This window comes from Microcaecilia unicolor, chromosome 2 (assembly GCF_901765095.1).
Source record: "Microcaecilia unicolor chromosome 2, aMicUni1.1, whole genome shotgun sequence".
NCBI lineage: Eukaryota > Metazoa > Chordata > Amphibia > Gymnophiona > Siphonopidae > Microcaecilia > Microcaecilia unicolor.
In genome coordinates, this window is record NC_044032.1 from 197,672,354 (window position 1) to 197,698,563 (window position 26,210).

The 26,210-nt window shown below is 42.5% G+C and overlaps 1 protein-coding gene across 1 annotated transcript in view; it reads left to right on the forward strand.

Moving 5' to 3' along the window:
* The first annotated feature begins 4,073 nt into the window (after positions 1-4,073).
* LOC115461907 (semaphorin-4D-like) overlaps positions 4,074-26,210 on the forward strand; it is a 60,848-nt gene continuing 38,711 nt past the window's right edge. The window contains exons 1-5 of the mRNA XM_030191964.1: positions 4,074-4,164; positions 8,259-8,404; positions 15,337-15,399; positions 18,637-18,735; positions 24,202-24,295. Coding sequence (XP_030047824.1) covers positions 4,074-4,164; positions 8,259-8,404; positions 15,337-15,399; positions 18,637-18,735; positions 24,202-24,295 — 493 coding nt within the window. The remainder of the gene's footprint in view (positions 4,165-8,258; positions 8,405-15,336; positions 15,400-18,636; positions 18,736-24,201; positions 24,296-26,210) is intronic.

A 26,210-nucleotide genomic window follows, 5' to 3' on the forward strand; every position in this document is an offset into this window, starting at 1 on the left:
TGGTAACTCGGGGGAACCGGGCCAGAGACAAGTAAAGTGTATTGCCATGCTGACAGACAGTAATGTACGCCATGGCCCTGTAAGAGCAGGCCACTGGAGAGCCTTGCAAAATGTAAGGAACATTTTTCTGTTTTAACTCCCTGTTCACTAAGCCGCATGGCAATTCTGACACAGCCCATTCAAACTAAATGGGCTGTGTCAGCATTAGCACATTGCCAGCTGCAAGCACAGCTTAGTAAACAGGGGGGTTATTTTTCTCTCCCCCACTTGTGAATGGAACAAGACCCCTACCTGATACTTACAAATAAATAGTATTTTCCTTTACCTGCACCCATTGTGTGACTTCAGTTAGTCCTGGCTCCAGACCTGCCCTCCCTCATATTACCACAAACCTGAAAAGTCCACAGGAAGGTTTAATCAACATCCTGAGAAGCTTGGAGGAAAAGGAACTAAGGAACCTTTAAGGCCTAATATTTAGGTGGTGGCAGACAGCATTTCTTTAAACACTGACCACTGACAGCTAAATTAGACCAGGATATTCTGTTCTGGCCCCTATTCAAGCTCCAGTTTGCTGGCACCCAGAAGTTATCTGGGTATGGGCAGTATTCAGTGCTGAACCCAGATAGATAATCAAGCATAGGGCTCCTTTTACTAAGTGGTGATAAGTCCAATGCGGGCTTACCGCATGCTATACAGGAAGTACTGCCGGGCTACCGCAGTAGCCTGACAGTACTTCCACCTCTAACGCACCGTCATTTCTGGCACTACAAAAATGTTTTTATTTTTGTAGCGCCAGAGTGTGCCCAGCAGTAATCGGGCAGTGCCACACGCTGCCCGGCTACCGCCGGGTTAACACGGGAGCCCTTACCGCCACCTCAATGGGTGGCGGTAAGGGCTCCCCCTCCCCCCGAAATGGCCACACGGCAAGTGCTTTACTTGCCACACAGTCATTTCCTGGTTGGAGAACAACAAAGCAGATCGATGGAAATCTAAAATATAGCTTTATTAAGAGAATGTCATCTAAAAAACATGCCCGACACAGGCCATGTTTCACCCAACAGGGCTGCATCAGGGGCTACAAAATAAATAAAACAATAATAATAAAATCAATATGACACATTAAATAAAAAGGCAAAGTATATAAAAACCAAAATCAAAGACTCGGCTGATAACACATTAACACCATGATAATAAAACATAATATTAAAACGACACCATTATAATAGAATAAAATGTTACACATATATATATGTACATGTAACATAATCGAATATGTGGAGCATATAAATAAACCAACATATAATTAGTATACAATTATATTTTAAAAAAGTAATTAGAAAATTAAATATCAAAATTAAAAATTAAAATTTAAAAATTAAAAATCATATCTAGGTAAGGGCTCCCCCCTGAAATGGCCAAACGGCAAGTGCTTTACTTGCCGCACAGTCATATCCTGCAGGAAGGCGAGACTTCCCTTTTACTAGCTGCAGTAAAAGGGAGCCTCGGCGCGCATGTAAAACATGTGCCGAGGCCAGCGCTGGCCGCCTTTTGCCGCAGCTTGGTAAAAGGGGCCCGTAGTTTGGATAGCCTTTTGTGCAGTCCAACATGCCTGGTTAGCTATCCAGGTACTGGCAATGAATATCTGTGATGCTAGGATAACTTCCAGATCTGCCCCGACTCTGCCGCTGAACCACTGTAGGGGTCACAGCAGATATTCAGTGGCATTATCCAGTGGTTAGTGCAGCGGACTCTGAGCCTGAGGAACTGGGTTCGATTCCCACTGCAGCTCCTTGTGACTCTGGGCAAGTCACTTAACCCTCCATTGTCCCAGGTACAAATAAGTACCTGTATATAATATGTAAACCACTTTGAATGTAGTTGGAAAAACTACAGAAAGGTGGTATATAAGTCCCATTCCCTTTAAGTGCTGCTGAATATCTGCTCTAAGACTGGTCAGCCTGATTTAACTGGGCAGGAGCCTCTTCTACCTGGTTAAATCATTTTAAATCATTTTAAATGTTGCTCCTCCCCTCCCTGTCTCCCACACCACCACCACCAAGTTTTTTTCCCCCCAACTTTTGTTATTAACTGTGAATCAACACTTTGAGTTTTATAAATTCTCACCAAGTAAAATATATTTTTGGAATGGTCCATCCTTGGCATATCATCCCCCTTATCTTGAATGTTATTTCCCTATGCTCCTTCCAGAGTGATTGGATCTTCAAATAAGTAGTAGTAGCATATTTACTTTGATAATAAACAGTAGAATATTTACTTTGATTCTATCAGTCAATTTTTACAGTAACATTCCCAACATTTTAGAATATAGTTCACCATCACCACAGTGAAATGGGTCTGAGAAGTAAAGTTACCCTCAAAAGAGTCTGAGCACAAGGGTGGCTGCTGCAAAAATTATGCCTGCAGAGGCTTTGCGGAAGTGTTACTGATTGGGGAAAGTGATTGGACAAGGTGTACTGCTCAAATCAGAACCTCTAAGATGGTGTCTTCCACCTTTAAGACCCTGTATAATTATAGTACAGCAAGAGGCCCTCACTGGATGCCCACCGGAAGGGTGGAAGGCCAGATTTTAGGACTCAGGCTGTAAAAATACCAGCTAGGTTTAAAAATCTATGACTGGCTGAGCAAGGACTTGCTTTTCCTGCAAGTTAATATGCGTTCTAGTTTAAGATCCATCCACTGGAATAGTGGTGGGCCAAGCTACATAGCTTTGTACAGCTGAAAAGCACTGCCTAGGCCTGATAACCTACTAATGGCCTTATAGATGAGTCTTAACAAAATCAGGTACAAATTGAATGTAGCACTTATTAAAATGGAGTTTGTCTTTCTATAAGATGAAACTGAGATCATAAGATGATAAAAAAAAAGAGGAAGTGAAACTGATATGCTAAAAATAAGATGTTCTGGCAGAAGAGAAAAACATGTTGACAAAAGAGGAAATTGCGAAATAACTTGCAATAGCTAGAACGGAAGGAGTTGGGTACAGATAAACATCTGGCCGGATAGGAAAGTATGATCTCAGAAATTGAGAAATATTAGAAAAAAAGGTACCTCACAATAGACTTCTATTGGGACTTGGGGCTATAAAAGGGATAAGATTTTAATAGAGAGTTGGAGTCCTTCCCCAACGCTTTCTCGGACAGCGGAGCCCTGTGCGAGTGAACCCAGAATCTGTTTGATGTCTGTACCTTAATTGAACACTTGGTAAGAATAAAGCCTTCTCTCTGAAATCTATCTCTGTCTTTATTTTCAAGTATTCTTCACCTTTCATTGATACTACAAACTAAGCCACGCACACAACTAACACTCAATGTCTATATAAATTACTGTTGCATTTTAATAGAATACATTTAACTACATAGATGACCAAGGATTCACTTAGATCCTGATAGACAGAAGGCCATGGTCATGGACAGTATCCTAGACTTATGCCTTCTGGTATCTACACAAGAGACATATCACTGGGATGGAATATCAAAAGGATTTAGGCAGGCGGCCCAACACATAGTGGAAGCGCAGGCCCTTTGTCCCTGGAGTAGGGTATTCCTGGGGCGCAAAGAGGGCCTTTAAAATTTACAACCCAAACCAATAGTTTTTGTTCTGTAGCTCCAGAATCTGCTACAGCAAAAGGGAGTTTACTAGTGGTCCAGCTACATTTATTTAGTTTGTTTCATGAAATTGCACTTCATATTCTATATGTCCTCTTTTAGTGATACTGCTTGAACAGTTGGGAAGGAACCTCGATGTGAGTGTGAAAGGCCTCAGTGACATATCCTGTATTCCAGATGTGAAGGTTCAATCAGTCAGAAGTACATGCTTAAGAGACCTTGTGCCTTTTGTTTTGTAATTCAGGAGTCCTTAAATCCAGTCCTCAAGGTCCACATACATATTCATTGTGGAAATTCTGAAAACCAGGCTGAGTTGTGGACCTCGAGGACTAGATTTGAGGACCCCTGTTGTAATGGATCAGATGGAGTAAATTCATTTTTATTGGGAAATTAATTTCTGGTTGGTACTGTCACATTACAGCTGCTAGAGATCAAGGATATTTTCACATGGCTCTGATCATTCTGTACCTGGCTTTGGATTTATCGCTTAGTGCAACAGCATACAACCCCGAACCTAGGACCAAGTGGGAACACTCAAGTGAGTATTATGACACTGTTGGAATAAGGATCAGGTAGTCTTCTGGTCTATATACTATTACCTATTTGAAATAATTTTCCTTATTGAAGTTATGAAAAGTTACATGAATTCCTTACACAAAACAAAGGAAATACCAACTTACAAGCATGAAGGAAAAAAAAAAAGAAATGCAAGAAAGAAATGAAGGGGTCGATATTCAAAAGCCAGTCCCAGATATTCAGTTGCACTTAACTGGTAAGTGTCGCTGAATATCCCCACTAACTGGCATCCCCTAACTGGCTAAATGAGGGGTGGGCTGGAGGGCAGAATGTCAACTTAGCTGGTTAATGGCGATTTTCAGTCCACTAACCAACTAAGTTACTGCAAAAAGTTAGGAAAGCAAAACAACTGTCCTAACCCTTGTCTTTGGAGTGTAATTTTTTCCATCCGTGGCACCTTGTTTATTTACTTCATGTACCTACTTCTACCCTTCTGCCAGATACCACAAATAGTATTCTCCTCTGTCTTCTGAGAGACCTCTGGTGGGAACTTACTTGCCATTGGAGGGTCTCTGCAGATACTTCTTATTTGATTCCCATATGTGGCAATGCTGCTTTTTGTCCTGGTAGGGATAACCAGGTCTTCCACCACTGGAGTACCTTAGGGATATACTCTCTGCATCATGTCTTGAGAGTCTGGGAACATCTAAAACCTCTGGATCAGTTGGGAGGTCGGACTTTGACTTGGGTGCTAGACATCTATGTATAAGCAGCTTGTTCACTATATATCTTCTTTAGATTTGGAGTCTCTTGGGAACTCGTTACATCTCAAATCAGGATTCTTTGTTACCCCTGCTAGAGAGGATTGCCTCTCGGTATCTAGTTTACTTACCTTATTATCGCACCTCTATCCAAAACATGATTTGTTGGATCTCTCTTCAAGATGGTATAGTGATTTACAATGCTCCCAGGGTTCTTTAAATTTACATTCCCTAATTGCTAGGATTCCAAGCCTCACCATAAGTACAGATTATAGAGAATGTCAGTTTCACGTTTTGCACAGGGCCTATCTTACTTGTACACAACTCTTCAAAATGGGAAAGGTGGACTTGCCCATACACCTAAAATGCAATTTAGAAGGTAACTTCTTTTCCATGCTTTTTGGTCATGCCCACGGGTTCATATTTTTTGGAAGTCTTTGATCTCTTATTTAGGTCAAATCCTTCAATCCCTTATTCCATCTTCTCCCATGGGCTTCCTGTTGGACTATTTTGAGGTCACTGTGCTGCATGGCAAGGGTGGCCAACAGTTTCTGTGTAAAGCGAGGTTTGTGGACAAAAAACTATTTTAGGAGTTTGTACTATGGCTGATCCACCTTCTTATTGGAATTGGCGCAATAAACTCCATGCTTTGATATTAATGGAAAAAACAGCAGCTCAAATGTCCTTTAAATGCAAAAAGGCATTCCTACTAAATTGGGACAAATACATCCAATCCCTCTTACCATGAGCATGTGGTGAAGTACTGAACACACTCTGAACGATTGTTGGGGTCCTAGTGTGTGTTTGGTTGTGTGTTGTTTTTTTTTTCTTTTCTCCTGTCTCTTCCTCTTTCTCCAGCGTTCTCCTGGATTTCTCTGTCAGAGGGTCATAAGAAGCCAGGCCCTCTGAATACTGTTGTTGTTGATCTGTTATAAGGTGGGCTATGGTTGGGGGTTGAAAATTTGATGCCTGTTATTATCCAGTTTGTTCTTCCTGTTGTTGTTTGTCATCAATAAACATGATTTAAACATAAATTTGTCAAGTGATGTCTGTGGACGGAGAGAGGTGAGGAGACAATTGCAAAGTTGGGGTCCTTGCACACTAAAGATAATGTGTCTAGTGTGCTCATGGGTTATTTCTTGGTGGCTGGGTACCACCAATTGGTTGTGTTATGCAGACCTTAGTGTGCGCGCTGGGCTGTAAGGAATAAGGTGACGGAAGAGATAAAGGGGCAGTCGAGCATTCAGGGTTTTAAAAACAAGCAGTAGGATTTTTTAGGTGCTATGATGACTGATAGGAAGCCTGTGAGCTTCTTTAAGGTAAGGGCGACATGGTCATATTTTATATGAATTGGAAATTAGAGGATGACAGTGTTTTAAATAATCTGTAGATGGCATATATCCTGAAATTGGAAGCCTTTGTAGAGGGAATTAAAGTAGTCTACTTGTGAAATGACCAACGACTGAACCAGTACTTTAAGCGCAGTCGCGAAAATCAGTGAGCGGATAGAAAGAATGACTCGTAGTTTGTAGAATGAGCATCTAACTACTTGTGCAATTTGCAGGAGAAATGTTAAGTTGGAATCCACAAGTATTCCAAGGATACGAACTCTGTCAACCTAGGGCACAGTGGTATTTGCTAGGAAAATTGGCATGGATAAAACAGGACTGAAAAAAATACAGTTTTAGGCTTGGTTGAATTGAGAGTCAATTTATGTTCCTGGCATGCAGCAGAAGTCAGGTTTATTTATTTATTTGTTACATTTGTATCCCACATTTTCCTACCTATTTGCAGGCTCAATGTGGCTTACATAGTGCTGGAAGGCGTTTGCCGTTTCCGGTGTGAACAAATACAATGTGATGTTGTGATGAGTTGTAATTTAAATGGCAAAGTCACAGTAATAGTCGTAAGGTGGGAGAGTAGCATTTTGTTTATACATGCTTCGGTTTTCTTGTGTAGGTTGTTTGTTTTGTTACAGTTGTACCCCGCGCTTTCCCACTCATGGCAGGTTGGATCGGGAGGTTATGCTTTTTTGAACAGGGTGGTTTTTAGTATTTTCCGGAAGTTTAGATGGTCGTTTGTCACTTTTAAGGCTTTTGGTAGTGCTTTCCACAATCGTGTGCTTATGTAGGAGAAGCTGGATCCTTAGGTAGATTTGTATTTAAGACCTTTACAGCTTGGGTAATGTAGGTTTAGATATAATCGTGTTAAGTCGGAAGTGTTCTGGTTGGTAGGTCGATTAAGTCTGTCATGTACCCAGGCGCTTCACCATAGAGAATTTTGTGGACCATGGTGCAGATTTTAAAGGCAATGCGTTCCTTGATTGGGAGCCAGTGTAGTTTTTTGCGGAGGGGCTCAGGTTGTAGGCCCGATTTACTGAGTGCCAATGCAGCAGTAGCCCTACCGCCATTTAGAGAAGATTCCCTTAATGATTTAGTTCTGATTCCTTTTTTTAACCACTATTTGACATATCCAGTGATGGTTTTTTTGGACAATTCTACATGAAAACTAAAGGTGGCAGTCTGGAACCTTCAATGCCTCCTTCAAATAGCTCTGAAATTTATCTTTCAGAGCAGCTGTAGAAATTCTAGGAAATTCTGGTATCCTGATATTCCTTTTCTTCAAAAGATTTTCCATATTTTCAATTTTATGTGAAATAGAGAACTCAAGCTTTACAATGTTTGAACAATTATCTTTAACTGAAGCAACAACTGGTTCTGAAGAAGAGACTTGGCCTTCTTCCACTTTTACCACAACTTGTTCACCGTGTTGGAATTCTTTCTTCAAAATTCACAACATTATGTTGAAACTCTATTTTCGCAATAACAACTCACTCCAACCTTGAAAACGCCTGCAGGAAGGTAGTTGTTAGATCAGACTGAGAAATACTAGAAACATCTTGTGGGTTTGGTAAATCTTAAACCAAGCAAGAAGTGTAATATCTTTAACTTGACAGAGGATTCTCCTACAAAATAAGTACCTGTAAATATGTAAACCGCTTTGAATGTAGTTGCAAAATACCACAGAAAGGCGGTATATCAAGTCCCATTTCCCTTTCCCCTTGTTGGTGGTCCTCTGTCCTTTGTGGTCTGGATTTTCTCTTTGCTTCAGGGTTGCTGTAGAAATCTATGATATAGAGGATTTGGAGAGCTGCAGGTTTATCATGGGCCAGAAATAAGCTTTTGTCATTGTTTTCATCCAGATGGTGCTTGGTGGTATTATGAACCTTAGTGGGAGTAGTTCAGTATTGGTGATGCTTTCTGCTTAAAAACTAATAGAATAAATGTCAGTTTTATAAGCTGATTTACAAGAAATGATCATCTACCCATCTTTGCTTTTTGTTTTTGTTTTACAGAAATAAATCTAATACGTTTTCATGAGCCAGACGTTTTCAACTATTCAGTTTTATTATTAAGTGAAAATGAAAATGTTTTGTATGTGGGAGCTCGAGATGCAATCTTTGCTGTAAATTCATTGAATATTGCTGAAAAACAGCATGAGGTAAGCACATTCATTCTAATAGTCAGAAATCTTTGCTTCACAAATATGGAACTGGGAATAAAACAAGAAAATGAGAGATAATGCCATATGTTCTGCTTAGGCTAGATTTTAGCTCTAAATTAATCTCATGACTTTGGCTAGATTCAGTGAGAGATACGGAGACCCAATTTAGACAGGTCAGGACATGCTCAAGTCCCCTTGTATTTTACAAAAGGTTCTACTGAAGGTGGAGCCTTTTGTAAATTAAGTAGAAGGAGTCTGATAATACATAGGTATTTGCCAGCATGTCCAGCAGATAGAGCAATTTAACTACCACTGGAAAGGCATGAACTAAATAGTAAATAAATAAAATTTAAAAGGTTGAGGCAGTGCATTTTTTTCTAGCAAAAAAGGTGCCTGTACTCAAATGCTAGCCCACCCTTCAGGGGTGGGGTGATCACTGAGAGACAATAGCCAGGCCCCCTGCAACCAGTCACAGAATCTATGACGAGGCAGAATTGGTGTGTAGAGCCTGAGCTCTTTCATTAAAACTTGGGGACCATGGGTCAATTTTAGCAGACAATGGGAAAGGTGCCTGCACTCAGTATCCCCAAGTACCCCTTCAAAAAAAAGCCCTGGGTTGAAGGAAAAAAGAGCATCCAGAGTTCATAAATTAGAATTGCTGAATCCAGGAGCCTTGGGGGTTCCTGGCTAAAGTAATGCAGATGGTGGGCACCAGGTTGGGCTCACTTTCTCTTGAAGGTGCCCACTTCTGGTGGTGGGATAAAGTAGTAGGGAGGGGATGTAGAATGAGAAGACACTCCCATACCTAGTGGACCAAAATTAGCCCCCTGCTCCATGAAATCCAATGTAAATGATCACCCCCACCATTGTGGACACCCTGATATTAGCATAACCCCCACCCCCATCAGCTCTTACTAGCAATTTCTAGGAACAATCTCTGGATGCACCTGTCCCATTGATGCCCAAGATCGAAATGGTATCTGTGACTCCCTAGCAGTACTATCACTAAACTGCACAAGCCACTCAAGGTTTTACAAGTGAAAATGAATTAAAATATGACAACATGATTTAGCTGCCCAGAAAAGTCTAAATGAAAATATTTTGTTTATTTTTTTTTGTTACATTTGTACCCTGTGCTTTCCCACTCATGGCAGGCTCAATGTGGCTTACATATTGTATACAGGTACTTATTTGTACCTGGGGCAATGGAGGGTTAAGTGACTTGCACAGAGTGCCTGAAGTGGGAATTGAACTCAGTTCCTCAGGACCAAAGTCCACCACCCTAACCACTAGGCCACTCCTCCCCTCATGCAGGTTATTGAAATGGGACCTGTCAAGCTCTTCTTGGGCCTTTTGGATGTCTCATTTTGCTTACTAATGGATTTGGAAGGTAGAAACATAAAAATAGAAAAATGTAGGCAGATAAAGACCATTTGCCTATCCAGTCTGCCCTTCCATTTTATTTATTTACTAGTAAAAAAGGCCCGTTTCTGACACATATGAAACGGGCGCTAGCAAGGTTTTCCTCATAATGTGTATGTTTTGGAGAGTGTATGTGAGAGTGACTGTGTGTGATAGAGAGAGTGAAAGTGTGAGTGTGTGTGTGAGAGAGAGAGTGAGTATGGGTGTGAGCGTGTCTGTGAGAGAGTGTGTGTGTGAGAATGAGAGTGTGCAATTGCGTATGGGAGACACAGTGTGATAGAGAGAGAGAGAGTGTGTTTCACACAGATACAGTGTGTGCGTGAATGAGAGTGTGTGTGAGGCACAGATTGTCTGTGAGACTGAGTGTATGAGACCAAGCGAGTATGTAAGTGACTGTGTGACACATAGAGAGTGAATGTGATACAATGTGAGACATAGAGTGTATGAGAGTGAGAGACAGAAACACATAGTCTGTGAGAGAGAGAGTGTGTGTGTGTGTGTGTGTGTGACAGAGATACCTCCCTCCCTCCCTCTCTCTCTCTGTATGGTGTCAGGCCCCCCTCTTTCTCTGGTGTCTGAGATTGCTGCCACTGCACCTAAGCAATTGGTGTGCTGGAGGAGAGGAAGAGAGAGAGAGAGTGTGTGTGTGTGGGGTGGGGGGATGTGTTGGAGGGGTTCAGCTTGGAAGAAGAGAGGTGTGGGGGATTGTGGATGCGCTGCCAGATGAAAGTAAGTGAGTATGTGTGTGTGTGTGGGGGGGGGGGGGTTCAGGAAGCAATGGCAGATGACAGAGTGAGGGAGTGTGTGTGTGTGTGGGGGGGGGGGCAGGGGGTACAGGAAGCGCTGCCAGATGAGAGAGTGAGTGTGTGTGTATGGGGTTTCATGAAGCGCTCCCATCCTTGAACCCCCTCCCCACCTCAGTCCCCTTCTCTCATTCAAGAACCCCCTCCCCAGTCTCTCCCATCCAAAAACCCCAGTCCCCTCCCCACCCGTCCCCTTCTCCAATCCGAGAACCCCCTCCCCAGTCTCTCCCATCCAAAAACCCCAGTGCCCTTCCCACTCATCCCCTTCAAGCATCCAAGAACCCCCTCCCCCATCCTTGAACCCCCTCCCCACCTCAGTCTCCTTCTCCCATTCAAGAACCCCCTCCCCAGTCTCTCCCATCCAAAAACCCCAGTCCCCTCCCCACTCGTCCTCTTCAAGTATCCAAGAACCCCCTCCCCACCTCAGTCCCCTTCTCCCATTCAAGAATCCCAGTCCTCTCCCCATCCGTCCCCTTCTCCCATCCGAGAACCCCCTCCCCAGTCTCTCCCATCCAAGAACCCCAGTCCCCTCCCCACCCATCCCCTTCAACTATCCAAGAACCCCCTCCCCACCCCCTTCTGCTTCTCCCATCCATGAACCCCTCCCACCTCAGTCTCCTTCCCATTTGAGAACCCCCTCCCCCCCACCTGAGAGCCCCACACCCTTCTCCCATCTGAGTCCCTCCCCACCTACCAGCTCCATTCTCCTGCCGCCCAGGCCCACCACCCTCACTGCCTTAAAAAAAAACCCCAATTTGAAGCACTGGAGTAACAGGCAGCAGCGCCTGGCGTCTGCCCTTCTACTAAAAATCTCTTCCACGACGTCATTGGGCCTTCCCACATTGAGTCCCACCCGCCCTCGCGGTAATTGGAAGTTACCTGAGAGGAGGGCGGGACTCAATGTGGGAAGGCCCAATGACGTCGTCGAAGAGATTTTTAGTAGAAGGGCAGACGCGAGGCGCTGCTGCCTGTTATTCCAGCGCTTCAAATTGGGTTTTAAAGGCAGGACAGCGCCGGGAGCGGACTCGCAGCACCCCCCACCCGCTGACATCTGGGGCGGAGCGCCCCCACCACGTCGCCGTCGCGCGTTGCTGAACTTGGGAGGGAGGGAGAGTGGTGCTCGGGCGGTCGGGGCGGGGCTACCTGAGGCGTGCGGCGCGGTTGGTAGCCAGCGTTTCCTTGGCAGGGGGAGGAGTAGGGAAACACGCGGATGCGGTCCCTGCTTTCATTTTTCTGTTGGTTTTCCGCCCTCGACGTCATGACGTTTGACGCGAGGGCGGGGCAGCAAGTCGTTCAGTGGCTTCACCACCACGAACTTACGAACCGTTCTGGGAGTCTGAGTGACTTCAGAACGTTGTCCTCAGAACGTTGAGGGTGCCTTTTATTATATTAGATTACATTTGTACCCCGGTCTTTCCCACATACAGCAGGTCCAGTGCGGCTTATATAGTAAAAGAAAGCATCTTACATGGTAAAGAATACAGTAAAAACAAGGAAATGTAGGAACAGTATTATAAATTGTGATGATCATAACTACTTACATTATGAAAGGCATTACAAAGGACATGTGAAAAGAACGTAATGAACTAGAATAGGGAAGGATATGATAGGTGAAAGCGAAGGAGAATGGGAGGGAAATGGTAAAGGATGGAGGGTAGAAGATGAGGGATTGAGTATAACATTGGGGTCAGAGTAAGCGTCGACGTCTTAGCAGGAGTATCGTAGGTGATCTGGTGGAATTAACCTGGTCCATTAGGGTAAATTTGCTTGCCATCTACTCTCCCTATCACTCCCTTAGAGATCCTGTGTACTTGTCTCAAGCTCTCTCAAATTCAGATACTGTTTTCATCTGCACCACTGCCACCAGGAGGCTGTTCCACGATTTCACCAGCCTTTCCATGAAGAAGTATTTCCTCAGGTTACTGCCGAGCCTATCCCCTTTCACCTTCATCCTATACCCCCTCATTCCAGAACTTTCTTTCAATTGACACTCACCTCCAGTGCATTTATGCCACATAGCTATTTAAATGTTTCTATCATATCTCCCCTCTCCCGCTTTTCTTCTAAATTGGATAATAGTCATTAGAAGCACTTAGCAGATAATTGTTTGAGGGGCTTGAATGTGCAGAACACCATTTTATGTGCTCAAGTAAATTCTTATAAAATGACCTGTTGTGTATGCTCTTAAAAGTAAACACAGAGAAATCAAAGTAGTGGCTTTCACATAATGTACACAAAGGCATTCCAAGGGGGACAGGGCAGGCACTACTGACACATACATGTACATAATTACACCCGCCTCAGAGCAGATGTAGTGTAAATGTGTGTACCTTCTTTCTTGAGGGTAATTCTCTAATGGCACATACCTGTAGAAACATACATTGTCTTTTACACAAGAGACAGATCACATGCATATATGTGCCTTGACAGCTTAAGCAGCAGGTTATATACACCCTCTTGTTTTTGCAACAACATTTTTGGAAGGACACAACATTAATTTCTAAGGTATGTTGAATTGTGAAGTAAAAAGAAAATTAGGATTTGAAGTCAATAATTAAAGCTATTTACAGGTAATAGTGCTAGTACCAAACCTTTATGAGGACCCCAGAGATGGTGCAACCTGTTCGTTAGCACTGTGCAAATGACTACTGTACTCCTGCCTCCAACTCCACTGGATTATAATGTAAAGTTACCAGAGGTCCTTGATTTTCAGGAATTGTCCCCAATTTCAGACCACAATCCCCTGCTAAAGTGCCTGTGGTAAATACTTGTGCCTGATTTCACTACAGATAGAAATTCTGGACATTCCTCCCTTTCTCCCTAGTAGACCTACTAATTCACACTCACTAGGCATGTGACACATGCATTTTGCCTGATTCTCCAGCTCAAATGCCAAAGGGCCCTCCTTAAATGCATTCTCTTCCTGCTTCTGCTCCCATCCCCTGTGGTCTAGCATATATCTCTTTCTTCCCTTCCCTTCCCCTTTGCAATTCTGACATTGCCCTTCCCTGTCCCTCCCCACCCCTCCTCCCTCAGTCATCCAAACTTGTGTCTTCTCACTGGTAGTGGCAGTGTTTAACAGAATGGGAAACTGGGCATCCAAATGGCAGATGACATTTAAGTGATACATGTGGGAAAGAGGAACCCGAACTATAGGTATATGATGCAAGGTTCCACATTGGAAGTCACCAACCAGGAAAGGGATCTAGGTGTCATCATTGATACTATGTTGAAATCCTCTGTTCAGTGTGCGGCAGCGGCTGAGAAATCAAAAAGAATGTTAGGTATTATTAGGAAAGGAATTGAAAACAAAAATGAGGACATTACAATGCCTTTGTATTGCTCCATGGTGCAACCGCACCTCAAATATTGTGTTCAATTCTGGTCACCACATCTCAAAAAAGATATAGTGGAATTAGAAACGGTACAGAGAAGGGCAAAGGAAAATGATAAAGGGGTAGATCTGAATTGCTTGTTTACTCTTTCCAAAAATACTAGGACTAGGGGACATGCAGTGAAGCTACAAAATAGTAATTTTAAAACGAATCGGAGAAAGTATTTCTTCACTCAATGTTATCAATAGAAATCAAACAAAATAAAACATGGAAAAGAAAATAAGATGATACCTTTTTTATTGGACATAACTTAATACATTTCTTGATTAGCTTTCGAAGGTTGCCCTTCTTCCTCAGATCGGAATGTGTAATTAAACTCTGGAATTCATTGCCAGAGAATGTAATAAAAGCAGTTATAGCAATGCTAAAGGCCATCTTAGGAGTCAGCACTCAACAAAAATATCTAGATGTCGTTGTAGACAACATGCTGAAATCTTCTGCCCAGTGTGTGGCAGTGGCCAAAAAAAACAAACAGAATGCTAGGAATTATTAGGAAAGGAATGGTGAATAAGAATATTATAATGCCTTTGTATCGCTCCATGGTGCGACCTCACCTTGTGTATTGCATTCAATTCTGGTCACCATATCTCAAAAATGATATAGTGGAATTAGAAAAGATTCAAAGAAGAGCGACCCAAATGATAAAGGGAATGGAACTCCTCCCTTATGAGGAAAGGCAAAAGAGGTTAGTGCTCTTCAGCTTGGAAAAGAGATGGCTGAGGGGGGGGATATGATTGAGGTCTACAAAATCCTGAGTAGAGTAGAACTGGTAAAAGTGAATCCATTTTTCACTCTTTCAAAAAGTACAGAGACCAGGGGACACTCAATGAAATTACATGGAAATAGTTAAGCTCTGGAACTCATTGCCGGAGGATGTAGTAACAGTGGTTAGCGTATCTGGGTTTTAAAAAGGTTTGGACAAATTCTTGGAGGAAAAGTCCATAGTCTGTTATTGAGATGGACATGGGGGAAGCCACTGCTTGCCCTGGGATTGGTAGCATAGAATGTTGCTACTATTTGGGTTTCTGCCAGGTACTTGTGACCTGGATTGACCACTGTTGGAAACAGAATACTGGGCTAGATTGGATGGACTATTGGTCTGACCCAGTATGGCTATTCTCATGTTCTTATATGTTCTTATGGATGATTGTAGCAACATTTTATATTGTTTCCAGAAATAAATTCCAGAGTTTAGCTATGCATCGAGTGAAAAAAGTATTTTCTCCACTGCACTCCAGTGTACCTGGAAATGTAAGGGATTATCTAACAGAGGATTATGATGAAATGTACTGGTTTTGCTTTCTTCTAGGTGTACTGGAAGTCCAGTGAAGACCAAAAATCTGTCTGTTATATAAAAGGCAGAAACCAAGAGGTAATAAAGCAGATTTTAGAAAGAAAAAAAAAATAAATGAAACTGAGGCATCCAAGTCAGGATGTGTCAATTGCTGCTAGTATTTTTGAAAAGGACCTGCTGACAAAGTCTTTTCTAAATTACATTCAAGAATTTATGTGTACACTGTATGCCAGCTATGTGCAGTAGCAGAACCCATTTTATATCTGTCAGCATCTAAAATATTAATGGGATCAAGATGACAACATACAAATGTATGTGCCAACATATACACATACATGTTGGTATTTCAGAACATACAAGTGTAAGTCTGCCATTGTAGAAACATACACACCTATGTTTCCCCAACCTGTCACAGAGCCCAAAATCTTTTGCTGGTATCCCTTTTTTTTGCAGGAGGTGGGGGGGGGGGGGGGGGGGGAGAAACAAAAAGAACTGGAAATTTAGTAAGTGACCTCCCCTTATCCCTCCAGTAAAGCACTGTTGAAAACGAGCACGTTTCCGAAACCTAGATGTCTCCAGGATCAGCTGTGAATTCCAAAATTAAGCTCGCTCAACAAAGTCATGCATTTCCTTTCTGAAATGGAGAATGCATGTGCTCTAGTCCTGCCCAAACTATGGTTTCTCGCTATATGCATGAATTGCACTTTTAGATGTGCATATTCTGGCTTTCTAAAATCAATAACAATGCAATGATTTTGCTACTGAGAGAAAAACATGTGATTTATTCTAAATTGAACCAGCCGATTCCAAATATGAACTCCGAATTTGCCTGACACGTCTAGATTTTAAGTTATACATGCAAAGCCTATTCACTTATAATATTAATGCTTGGGATTCATTTGTGCTAGTAGTGCAGAACTTCCTTGGGAACAGACAAGCTGAAAACTATGCTGAACTAGTAGACAACATGCTTAAAGCATATGAACAACTTGACTGCCGAATGTCATTGAAAATGCATTTCTTACATTCCCATCTTGACTTTTTCCCACCCAATTTGGGACACGTAAGTGATGAACATGGAGAGAGAGGTTCCATAAAGGCATTTCTACAATGGAGAACAGATATCAAGGCCGCTGGAATCCCAACATAATGGGGGACTACTGCTGGTCTTTGCAACGGGAAAATATGACCGGTCACAAACGCAAAAGTAGATGCCTGAAGCACTTTTAACAGTACTGGGCATTGCTGACGTAAGACTTTTAAACTGGAATACGAGACTTTTTTGACATTTTGTTATTCCATTACATTTTCATATACTGTTTACTACGAAAACTTTGATGTAGATCAGGTAATTGTTGGAGTAAAACTCGTTCTGTAAAAAATTATTCAATGCTTTCCAAGTGCTTAATTCATTTGGGCAAACTTATGCATAACAAAATTTCCTGACGTGTTATAACAATTCTGACTTCGGATTTGGAATACGCACACTGAATTTAGTATAAGACAAATGGTTTTTGCCCAGTAGCACACACAAAAATTTTTTTTGTTGTGCTGTGTAATAGGTGTTTAAATTAACTGCCAATATGACCTCTATGTGTCTTCCAGCTAAGTACCGGGTGAAGCCAGTAATATGCTAAAATGCTACACTAAAGCACAAAAAGAAGTACCAAGAACCTTCAAAATGGGTCGTCTTTTTATTCCACAGCATAGATCAATCTTGTAAATCAAAGACTCAGGGACCCTTTTACTAAGTCGCATAGGCACCTATGCGCACCCAACGTGAGCCAAATTGGAGTTACCACCCAGTTACCACACAGACCTTGTACTAATTTTAATTTTGGGGCGCATCCGCTACGCGCATCTGTAAAATATTTTTTATTTTCTGACGCGCAACAGCTACGTGCGTCAAGTGGAATTTGATGCACATAGACCATTACTGCCCTGTTACTGCATGAGACCTTACCACTAGGTCAATGGCTTGTGGTAAGGTCTCAGACCCAAAATGGATGCACAGCAATTTTCATTTTGCCGCACGTCCATTTTCGGCAAAAATTTTAAAAAGGCATATTTTGTAGGTGCGCTAAAAAATAATTCTGCACGAGCCCAAAAGACACGTCTACACTACCGCAGGCCATTTTTCAGCGCACCTTAGTAAAAGGACCCTCAATCTTCTACATCAATGACCTGACATGGGCCGTGTTTCGGCATGCAGTTCCTGCATCAGGAGTCACTTGACATCAGAAATCCAATGTGAACACGCCCAACATTCAAATTAAGCGCAAGAAATAGGACCTTCTTCCAGCACTATTCAGGATATCCCAGCATCATGAAGCCCTTAATTTGAATGCTGGCTGTGTTTACGATGGATTTTTGATGTCAAACGACCCCTGATGCAGGTGCTGTGCGCCGAAACACGGCCCCTGTTGGGTCATTGATGTACAAAATTGAGTCTTTGATGTATAAGACTGATCTATGCTGTGGAATAAAAAGTCTTGTCCCGTTTTTGAAAGCTCTTGGTACTTCTTTTTGAACTTTGGATTGTGTTTTCTGTTTTGGACCTTCTCTGTGCTGTAAAATGCTAGACTAGAAATCTATTCTGACAAAGAGTATTTGCAAAGTGCCATCAGCATACGTACAGTGTTCCCTAAGGAGATTACACACTGTAATGTTGTTTGCAGAGAAATAGTGGCTTTCAGTGACCACACAGTGGTCTGCAACAGTGGCTCAGGCTCATCCAACAGTAGCACATGGTAATGAAAATGCTGCTCTCCATAATACTGGCACCTTCGCATGCTCAGTTTTCAGTGTATGCCTGCTGCAGACTACCAAGGTGGAGACTGGAGAGAAGCATTTTCCCACCTGCTGAGATATTTTTTTGATGTGGGGGTGGGGGAGAGAACATTTGGTGCCCACCCACTTCTTGCCTAGGCCCACCCAAAATCTGCTGTCTGGCTACGCCCCTGGTCTGCAATGGCTGTTCTAAGCATTGGCAGTGGAATAAGGGTGGGTCACTGGGACCACAGCCCCACCAATATTTGCCAACCACAGCTTCAGTAAATAGAGAGCCCCTGGTTCTAACTGACTAGTAATCAGATGTCCGTGATGAGTTGAGCAGCCACCTTACAGAAGGGACTTTGGCACATTTTGAATAATGTGAGCACTATTATACATTTGTGCACCTATATGAAGAATTATTGACAATTCAAAGAAATAGTTTAAATTATAGTTTGCTAAAATTATAGTACGGTATTCGTCTAGTAGGGATATAGTTGATGACATTCTCTTAACTTTATGTTTCTGGTTGCTTCATTTCAGACCGAGTGCTTCAACTACATTCGTATTTTACAACCACTTAATGAAACCTTTTTGTACGTATGTGGGTCAAATGCATTTCAGCCCATTTGTGACTATCTGGTAGGTATGATTCTGCAAGTGAGATGGTCAGTGAGAAAAAGATGTTAATACGTTGTTAGCACTTCCCTAAGGTACTGAAAAGTATAGAGCATAGCAATGTGTGAGATTACTAATTTAGGCAAAACCAGGATAGGCAGAGCTAAAAAGATATGTCGTCAGCGCTGCCCTAAATTTAAAATATGATGGTTCAATACAGGATTCCCGGGGTAAAACATTCCAAAGTGAGGGAGCTAAAAAAAAAAAGAAAGCAGGTTTTATTGTTGATTCCAACTGGGCAGATGTAGCAGATGGAATAACTAAGCGACCATCTTGAAAGGCTCCTAATGTTCTTCCAGGAGTATGAGGAATAAGAAATGATGAAAGATAACAAGGAATATGTGTGTGTAAGAATCAATATTGTAAAACGTATATGGTAGTTTATTGGAAGCTAGTGTTGTTCAGTAAGTAAGGGAATAAAATGATCAAACTTAGTGGCACCACAAAGAATTCTAATGGCTGTACATAAGAGTAGCCATACTGGGTCAGACCAATGGTCCATCTAGCCTAGTATCCTGTTTTCCAAACAGTGGCCAAGCCAGGTCACAAGTACCTGGTAGAAACCCAAATCATGGCAACACTCCATACCACAAATCCCAGGGCAAGCAGTTGCTTCCCATGTCTGTTTCAATAGCAGACTATGGACTTTTCCTCCAGGAATTTGTCCAAACCTTTTTTAAACCCAGATACACTATCCGCTGTTACTACATCCTCCAGCAAAAGAGTTCCAGAACTTAACTATTCATTGAGTGAAAAAGTATTTCCTCCTATTTGTTTTAAAATTATTTCCATGTAATTTCCTTTAGTGTCCCCTAGTCTTTGTACTTTTGGAACGAGTAAAAAATCAATTTACTTCTACTCATAAGTACATAAGTAATGCCACACTGGGAAAAGACCAAGGGTCCATCGAGCCCAGCATCCTGTCCACGACAGCGACCAATCCAGGCCAAGGGCACCTGGCAAGCTTCCCAAACGTACAAACATTCTATACATGTTATTCCTGGAATTGTGGATTTTTCCCAAGTCCATTTAGTAGTGGTTTATGGACTTGTCCTTTAGGAAACCGTCTAACCCCTTTTTAAACTTGTTCTATACCACTCAGGATTTTGTAGACCTCAATCATATCTCCCCTCAGCCAATTCTTTTGCAAGCTGAAGAACCCTAACCTCTTTAGCTTTTCCTCATACAAGAGGAGTTCCATCCCCTTTATCATTTTGGTCAGTCTTCTTTGAACCTTTTCTAATTTATAAAAGTCAGTATGTGACAACCCATGGCCAGTTAAGTGCTGAATATTGACTTAACTGGCCATCTGTTAGTTGGCACCGGATAAACTGAATATTCAATGCCGAAGCCTGGACATGGCCCAGCATAGAATATCCAGGAATAACGTTGGCATCAGTCAACAAAACACTCACCACCACTGGCTGAATATTGACCCCTGAATAATTTGTTGGTATATACAGTAGAAATAATAAATTAACGTAGTAGAGGATAGCAGAAAAAGAGCAATTGATGCATCCAGTCTGCACAATTGTTTCTGTTCACTGCCAAGGATATATCCCAGTAGTCAGCCATCGAGCATGGCCACCTTAGCAGGGGTTGGCAATTCTGTTCCTTAAGTGCTGCAAGGCAGTTGGGTTTTCAAGATATCCATACTGAATATGTATGAGAGGCATTTGTTTGTATTGCCCGTTTTATATGGCAATGCATGTCATGCATATTCCTTGTGGATATCTCGAAAACCTGACTGGCTTGTGGCACTTGAGGATCCAACCTATTAAATGCCCCTCCATATTATAGATTTTTTTTTTTTTTTAATTTGCTTCCATTGTAGTTAACTTCCCTCCTAGCAGAACATGCAAGATTCACCTTTTAGTTTACATCCAAAATTTCTTCCCATCCAGAGTCTTATAATAATGCAAACAGCCACCAACAATGGTGATCGGGTCTGGACTCCTAGATGATGCCCTAACACTATCTACCCACCTTACTAATCCAGTCACCATGAGAAGTGCGTAGCCTGACAGACAGATACAGCTGCATGAACTGCTAGGCCTTCTAACATTTCTAACCAATCACTTAAAAATTATAAGGGAGATACTGAAGAAAATTCCATATGGGAAAAAATCTGAACAAGCCAAACTCTGAAGCAGTAGAATTCTGAAAAAACTGTCAGCATTTTAAAATAAGGTTGATCAGGCATCAACTTCAAATGGTGATATTTTCAGCCAGAAAAAGGAAACGTGGTCAAAAATAAAATAAAGGTAGATAGATAGATAGATAGATAGATAGATAGATAGATAGATAGATAGATAGATAGATAGATAGATAGATAGATAGATAGATAGATAGATAGATAGGCTGAGCCAACGAAGAAAAGAACCATTACCAGAAACTCTGTTAGTGACTAAGGAGCCCTTTAAAAAGCCATGCTAAAAAGTGGCCGGCTCTGTTAGCACGTGGGATTCCCACGCATTGCAGCCACTTTTAGCATGGTGGTAAAATGGCCGCATTTCCATATTTTTCTTTAATGGCTACATGCTATTTTCTCATTTAGTGCATAGCCATTACCACGGGAGCCTTTAACAACACCTATTTTGTAGGCGCCAGAGGCTCCTGGGCTAACCCTGTGGTAATTGGGAAGCAGACAGCAGTGTACCCACACTACCTGATTAGCGCAGGGCACACGTACTCTCCACCCATAGTCATGCCTCTCTCGCTGAAAAATAAAAAAATATTTTTTAGCATGGGATTAGTGTGCGCTGATGGACATACTACCAAGGGATGCCTCAGCGCATCCCATGGCAGTGCTTTTTGCCATGTGGTAGACATGCACTAGTGCCTTCCAGTGTTCCCTCTAAGCTGAGCACGTGAGCGATCGCTCAGATATTCCAGGAGCGTCACTAACAGATTTTACATGGTCGCTCACAAAAATACCGACCTCACTTTCAAACAAAATTAAACTATAAAACTAAATCAATAACTGACCCAATTTATACGAGTTAAAAAAAAATCGCACTATATGAAAAGGTCTATGCTGTTGTTTCTTTGTCACTTCTGTTCTCGTGATAACCATTGTTTGTAAAGTCAGAAAAGTAGTATGAAATGCATTGCTAATACTGGCGCTCAGAAATTGTTGGTTTTTAATGTTGCTTACACGAAAAAATTTTGCATGCACCAGGCCAGTCCTTAGAGGGAACACTGGGCCGGCTTAGTAAAAGAGCCCCTTAATTTCTCTGAGTTAAAATGCAAAAGGGTTTTTTAATGTACTAAACATTACAGTTACTTATCAGTGCTGTGCCAAAAGTAAAACTGCTTTTCAAAAAAGCAAAATCCAACATCATTATATGTACATTTAATTATTGCCAATTAGCACCAATAATTGTTATCCAATTACTGGCACTGCTACTAGATTGTAAGCTCTTTGAGCAGGGACTGTCTTTCTTCTATGTTTGTGCAGCGCTGCGTATGCTTTGTAGCGCTATAGAAATGCTAAATAGTAGTAGTAGTAGTAGTAGTAGTAATTGGCTTGTTGTGCAAATTTGGGTGTGCAATTTTGAGTGTCATATATAAAATTAGGGGGATAATGCTGGATGTAGTAATTTATTTATTACATTACATTTCAAACTTCTATCCCACTTTAACCTCACAGTTCTAGGTGGGTTACAGATGTCAAGAGGCCAGAACAATCTCTGGGAATTGCATAAACTCTAAATAAATACAAACACAACTTAAAATGTTAATTTTCTTGTAAAACAAGTTTTAACCTTCCTTCTAAATGTCAAGGACCATTGAGAGACTGAGAAAAAAGCAGCAAAGGTCTTCCCGAGACTTGCTATTTGAAAAGCCAGTAATTTGGGGATTTTGTTCACATCTTTTTCAGTAGTAGCGCAAGGTGAGTTACATTCAGGTACACTGGATATTTCCCTGTCCCTGGAGGGCTCACAATCTGAGGAGCCCTTTTAGATAGCGGCAGTAAGCCCAACGCGGGCTTTCCGTTCACTCTTCCAGGACTACTGCCGGCCTAATTCAGCCGCTGGCAGTAGTCCTGCCATGAGCATGCGCCATTTCTGGGGAAAAAAAAACCCACGGAAATGGTTTGCACGGTGATTGTGCGGTGATAACCCGGCGGTAATCGGGCATCGCCATGTGCTGCCAGGTTACCACTGGGTTTGCACAGGAGGTGGTAAGGGCTCCGTGCCGCATGGCCACACGGTAAGAGTTTTCTGACTGTGTGGCCATTTTATTGGGGGGGGGGGGGGTTACCGGTTGTGGGAAAAAACAGCCCTGACACGCAGGAAAAATGTCCCCCACCGCTAGTGCAGGGCCCTTTTTCTTGTAGCTTGGTCAACGGACCCCTAAGTTTGTACCTGAGGCAATTAAGGGTTAAGTGACTTGCCCAAGATCACAAGAAACAGCAGTGGAATTTGGACTGGGAACCTCTGGATGTCAAGACCGGTGCTCTAACCACTAGGCCACTCCTCCACTCCATTTATCCATTATGAGGACAATTCTGTAATTTGGCACACACATTTATATGCCACTTGCACACACGAATTTAAAGAATACCAGCAATGTATTGGGTAAGTGTACACTTCTGTATGTGAGTGGCAGCAAATCTTCTTCCTTGTCTTTGCATGTTGCCTGAGGGGGGGGAGGAGGAGGGAAGAGGACGCTTGGAATGGACTAGTGGTCAGCATTCTATAGCTTTTATCTGTTTTGTTTTGTGTTTGAGACTCGATTCTCTGAAAATACTAATCCAACATGAAGAAAAGTTGGCTAAGGGGAGATATGATAGAGGTCTATCAAATGAGTGGAGTAGAACGGGTAGACATGAATCGCTTGTTTACTCTTTCCAAAAATACTAGAACTAGGGGGCAAGCAATGAAGCTGCAAAGTAGTAAATTTAAAACGAATCAGAGAAAATATTTCTTCATTCAACGTGTAATTAAAATCTGGAATTTGTTGCCAGAAAATGTAGTAAAAGCAGTTAGCTTAGCGGGGTTTAAAAAAGGGTTAAATGGTTTCCCAAAAGAAAAGTCCATAAGTCATATTAAGATGGACTTGGGGAAAATCCACTGCTTATTTCTAGGAAAAGCAGCATGAAATGTACTGTTTTGGGATCTTGACAGTTACTTGCATCCTGGATTGGCCACTGCTGGAAACAGGATGCTGGGCTTGAATGACCTTCAGTCTGTCCCAGTATGGCAGTACTTATGTATTAGTTTGTTTATGGTATTAATATTTTCTTTCTATAAGCTAAATTTAGTGAACACCTGTCCCTTTAGTGTAGTCATTGTGCTGCAGACAGATACATTGCAATCCCATTTACATCTTCCCAACAATCCATTTGTTGATGACCGCATATATTTTGGGGAGGGGGTGGATTTGGGGAGATTTTTCTTTGATAAGCACATTACTTTGTCACAGGATCTAACTCTGTTTGAACTGGCGGGTAGAGATGAAGATGGCCAAGGGAGATGTCCATTTGATCCCATGGAAAGCTATACATCAGTCATGGTTGGTAAGTGGTCACTTTACTGTATAATCATTTAGAAATGGTGCTATGGCCTCTCGTCTGCCACTGATAAACCATTAGATGATTGAAATGTATAGTGTCACAGAACCTTGTCCTCCAACATATCAGTCGACTGTCAGCAGAGTAGATTTGTAAGCCTGGAATGGATATCAAGGGAGTGGACAGGCTAATAGATTGTCCTTTTGATATCAGATGCAGCCTGGATGTGACTGAGTTGTGTACTACAACGTTGATTGAACAGAAGATGGATTGATTGTTAGAGAAGAAAAGCTGGCAACAGACAAACTGAATCATTCTTGACCATTGAAAATCATACAGATGAATACGGATGATCAGGCTTGTGTCTTGAAACCGCCCACCTTCTTTCCTCCTCGAAATGCACCACCTGTTCCTCTGATCCCATCCCACCAACTTACTAAACACCATCTCTCCTACTGTCACCTACCCCCATCTGTCATATCCTCAACCTCTCTCTCTCCACTGCAACTGTCCCTGACACCTTCAAGCATGCTGTAGTCACACCACTCCTCAAAAAGCCATCACTAGACCCTACCTGTCCTTCCAACTACCGCCCCATTTCCCTCCTACCCTTCCTCTCCAAGATACTTGAACGCGCCGTTCACAGCCGCTGCCTTGATTTTCTCTCCTCTCACGCCATCCTCGATCCGCTTCAATCCGGTTTTTGCCCTCTACACTCGACAGAAACGGCACTCACTAAAGTCTGTAATGACCTGTTCCTTGCTAAATCCAAAGGTCACTACTCCATCCTCATCCTCCTTGACCTGTCCGCCGCTTTTGACACTGTCAATCATAATTTACTTCTTGCCACACTGTCCTCATTTGGGTTCCAGGGCTCTGTTCTCTCCTGGTTCTCCTCTTATCTCTCCCACCGTACCTTCAGAGTGCATTCGCATGGATCTTCCTCCACCTCCATCCCGCTCTCTGTTGGAGTTCCTCAGGGATCGGTCCTTGGACCCCTTCTTTTTTCAATCTACACCTCTTCCCTGGGCTCGTTGATCTCATCTCATGGTTTCCAATATCATCTTTATGCTGACGACACCCAGTTTTATCTCTCCACACCAGACATCACCGCAGAAACCCAGGCCAAAGTATCGGCCTGCTTATCCAACATTGCTGCCTGGATGTCCAACCGGCACCTGAAACTGAACATGGCCAAAACCGAGCTTATTGTCTTTCCACCCAAACCCATTTCTCCTCTTCCTCCACTCTTTATTTCAGTCGATAACACCCTCATCCTCCCCGTCTCATCTGCCCGCAACCTCGGAGTCATCTTCGAATCCTCCCTCTCCTTCTCTGCACATATCCAGCAGACAGCCAAGACCTGTCGCTTCTTCCTTTATAACATCAGCTAAATTCACCCTTTCCTCTCTGAGCACACCACCCGAACTCTTATCCACTCTCTCATTACCTCTCGCCTTGACTACTGCAACCTACTCCTCACTGGCCTCCCACTTAACCATCTATCCCCCCTTCAATCCGTCCAGAACTCTGCTGCGCGTCTTATCTTCCGCCTGGACCGATATGCTCACATCACCCCTCTCCTCAAGTCACTTCACTGGCTTCCGATCAGGTACCGCATACTGTTCAAGCTTCTCTTACTAACCTACAAATGCACCCAATCTGCAGCCCCTCATACCTCGCCTCACCCTATGCTTGGAATAAACTTCCTGAGCCCATACGCCAAGCCCCCTCCCTGCCCATCTTCAAATCCTTACTCAAAGCCCACCTCTTCAATGCCTCTTTCGGCACCTAACCATTATACCCCTATTCAAGAAATCTTGACTACCCCAAATTGATTGATTGATTGATTGATTCACCATGTGTGAAATAGTAGCATAGTTATTTTAGAAAGTCGCTATTTTACACATGGATATCCATG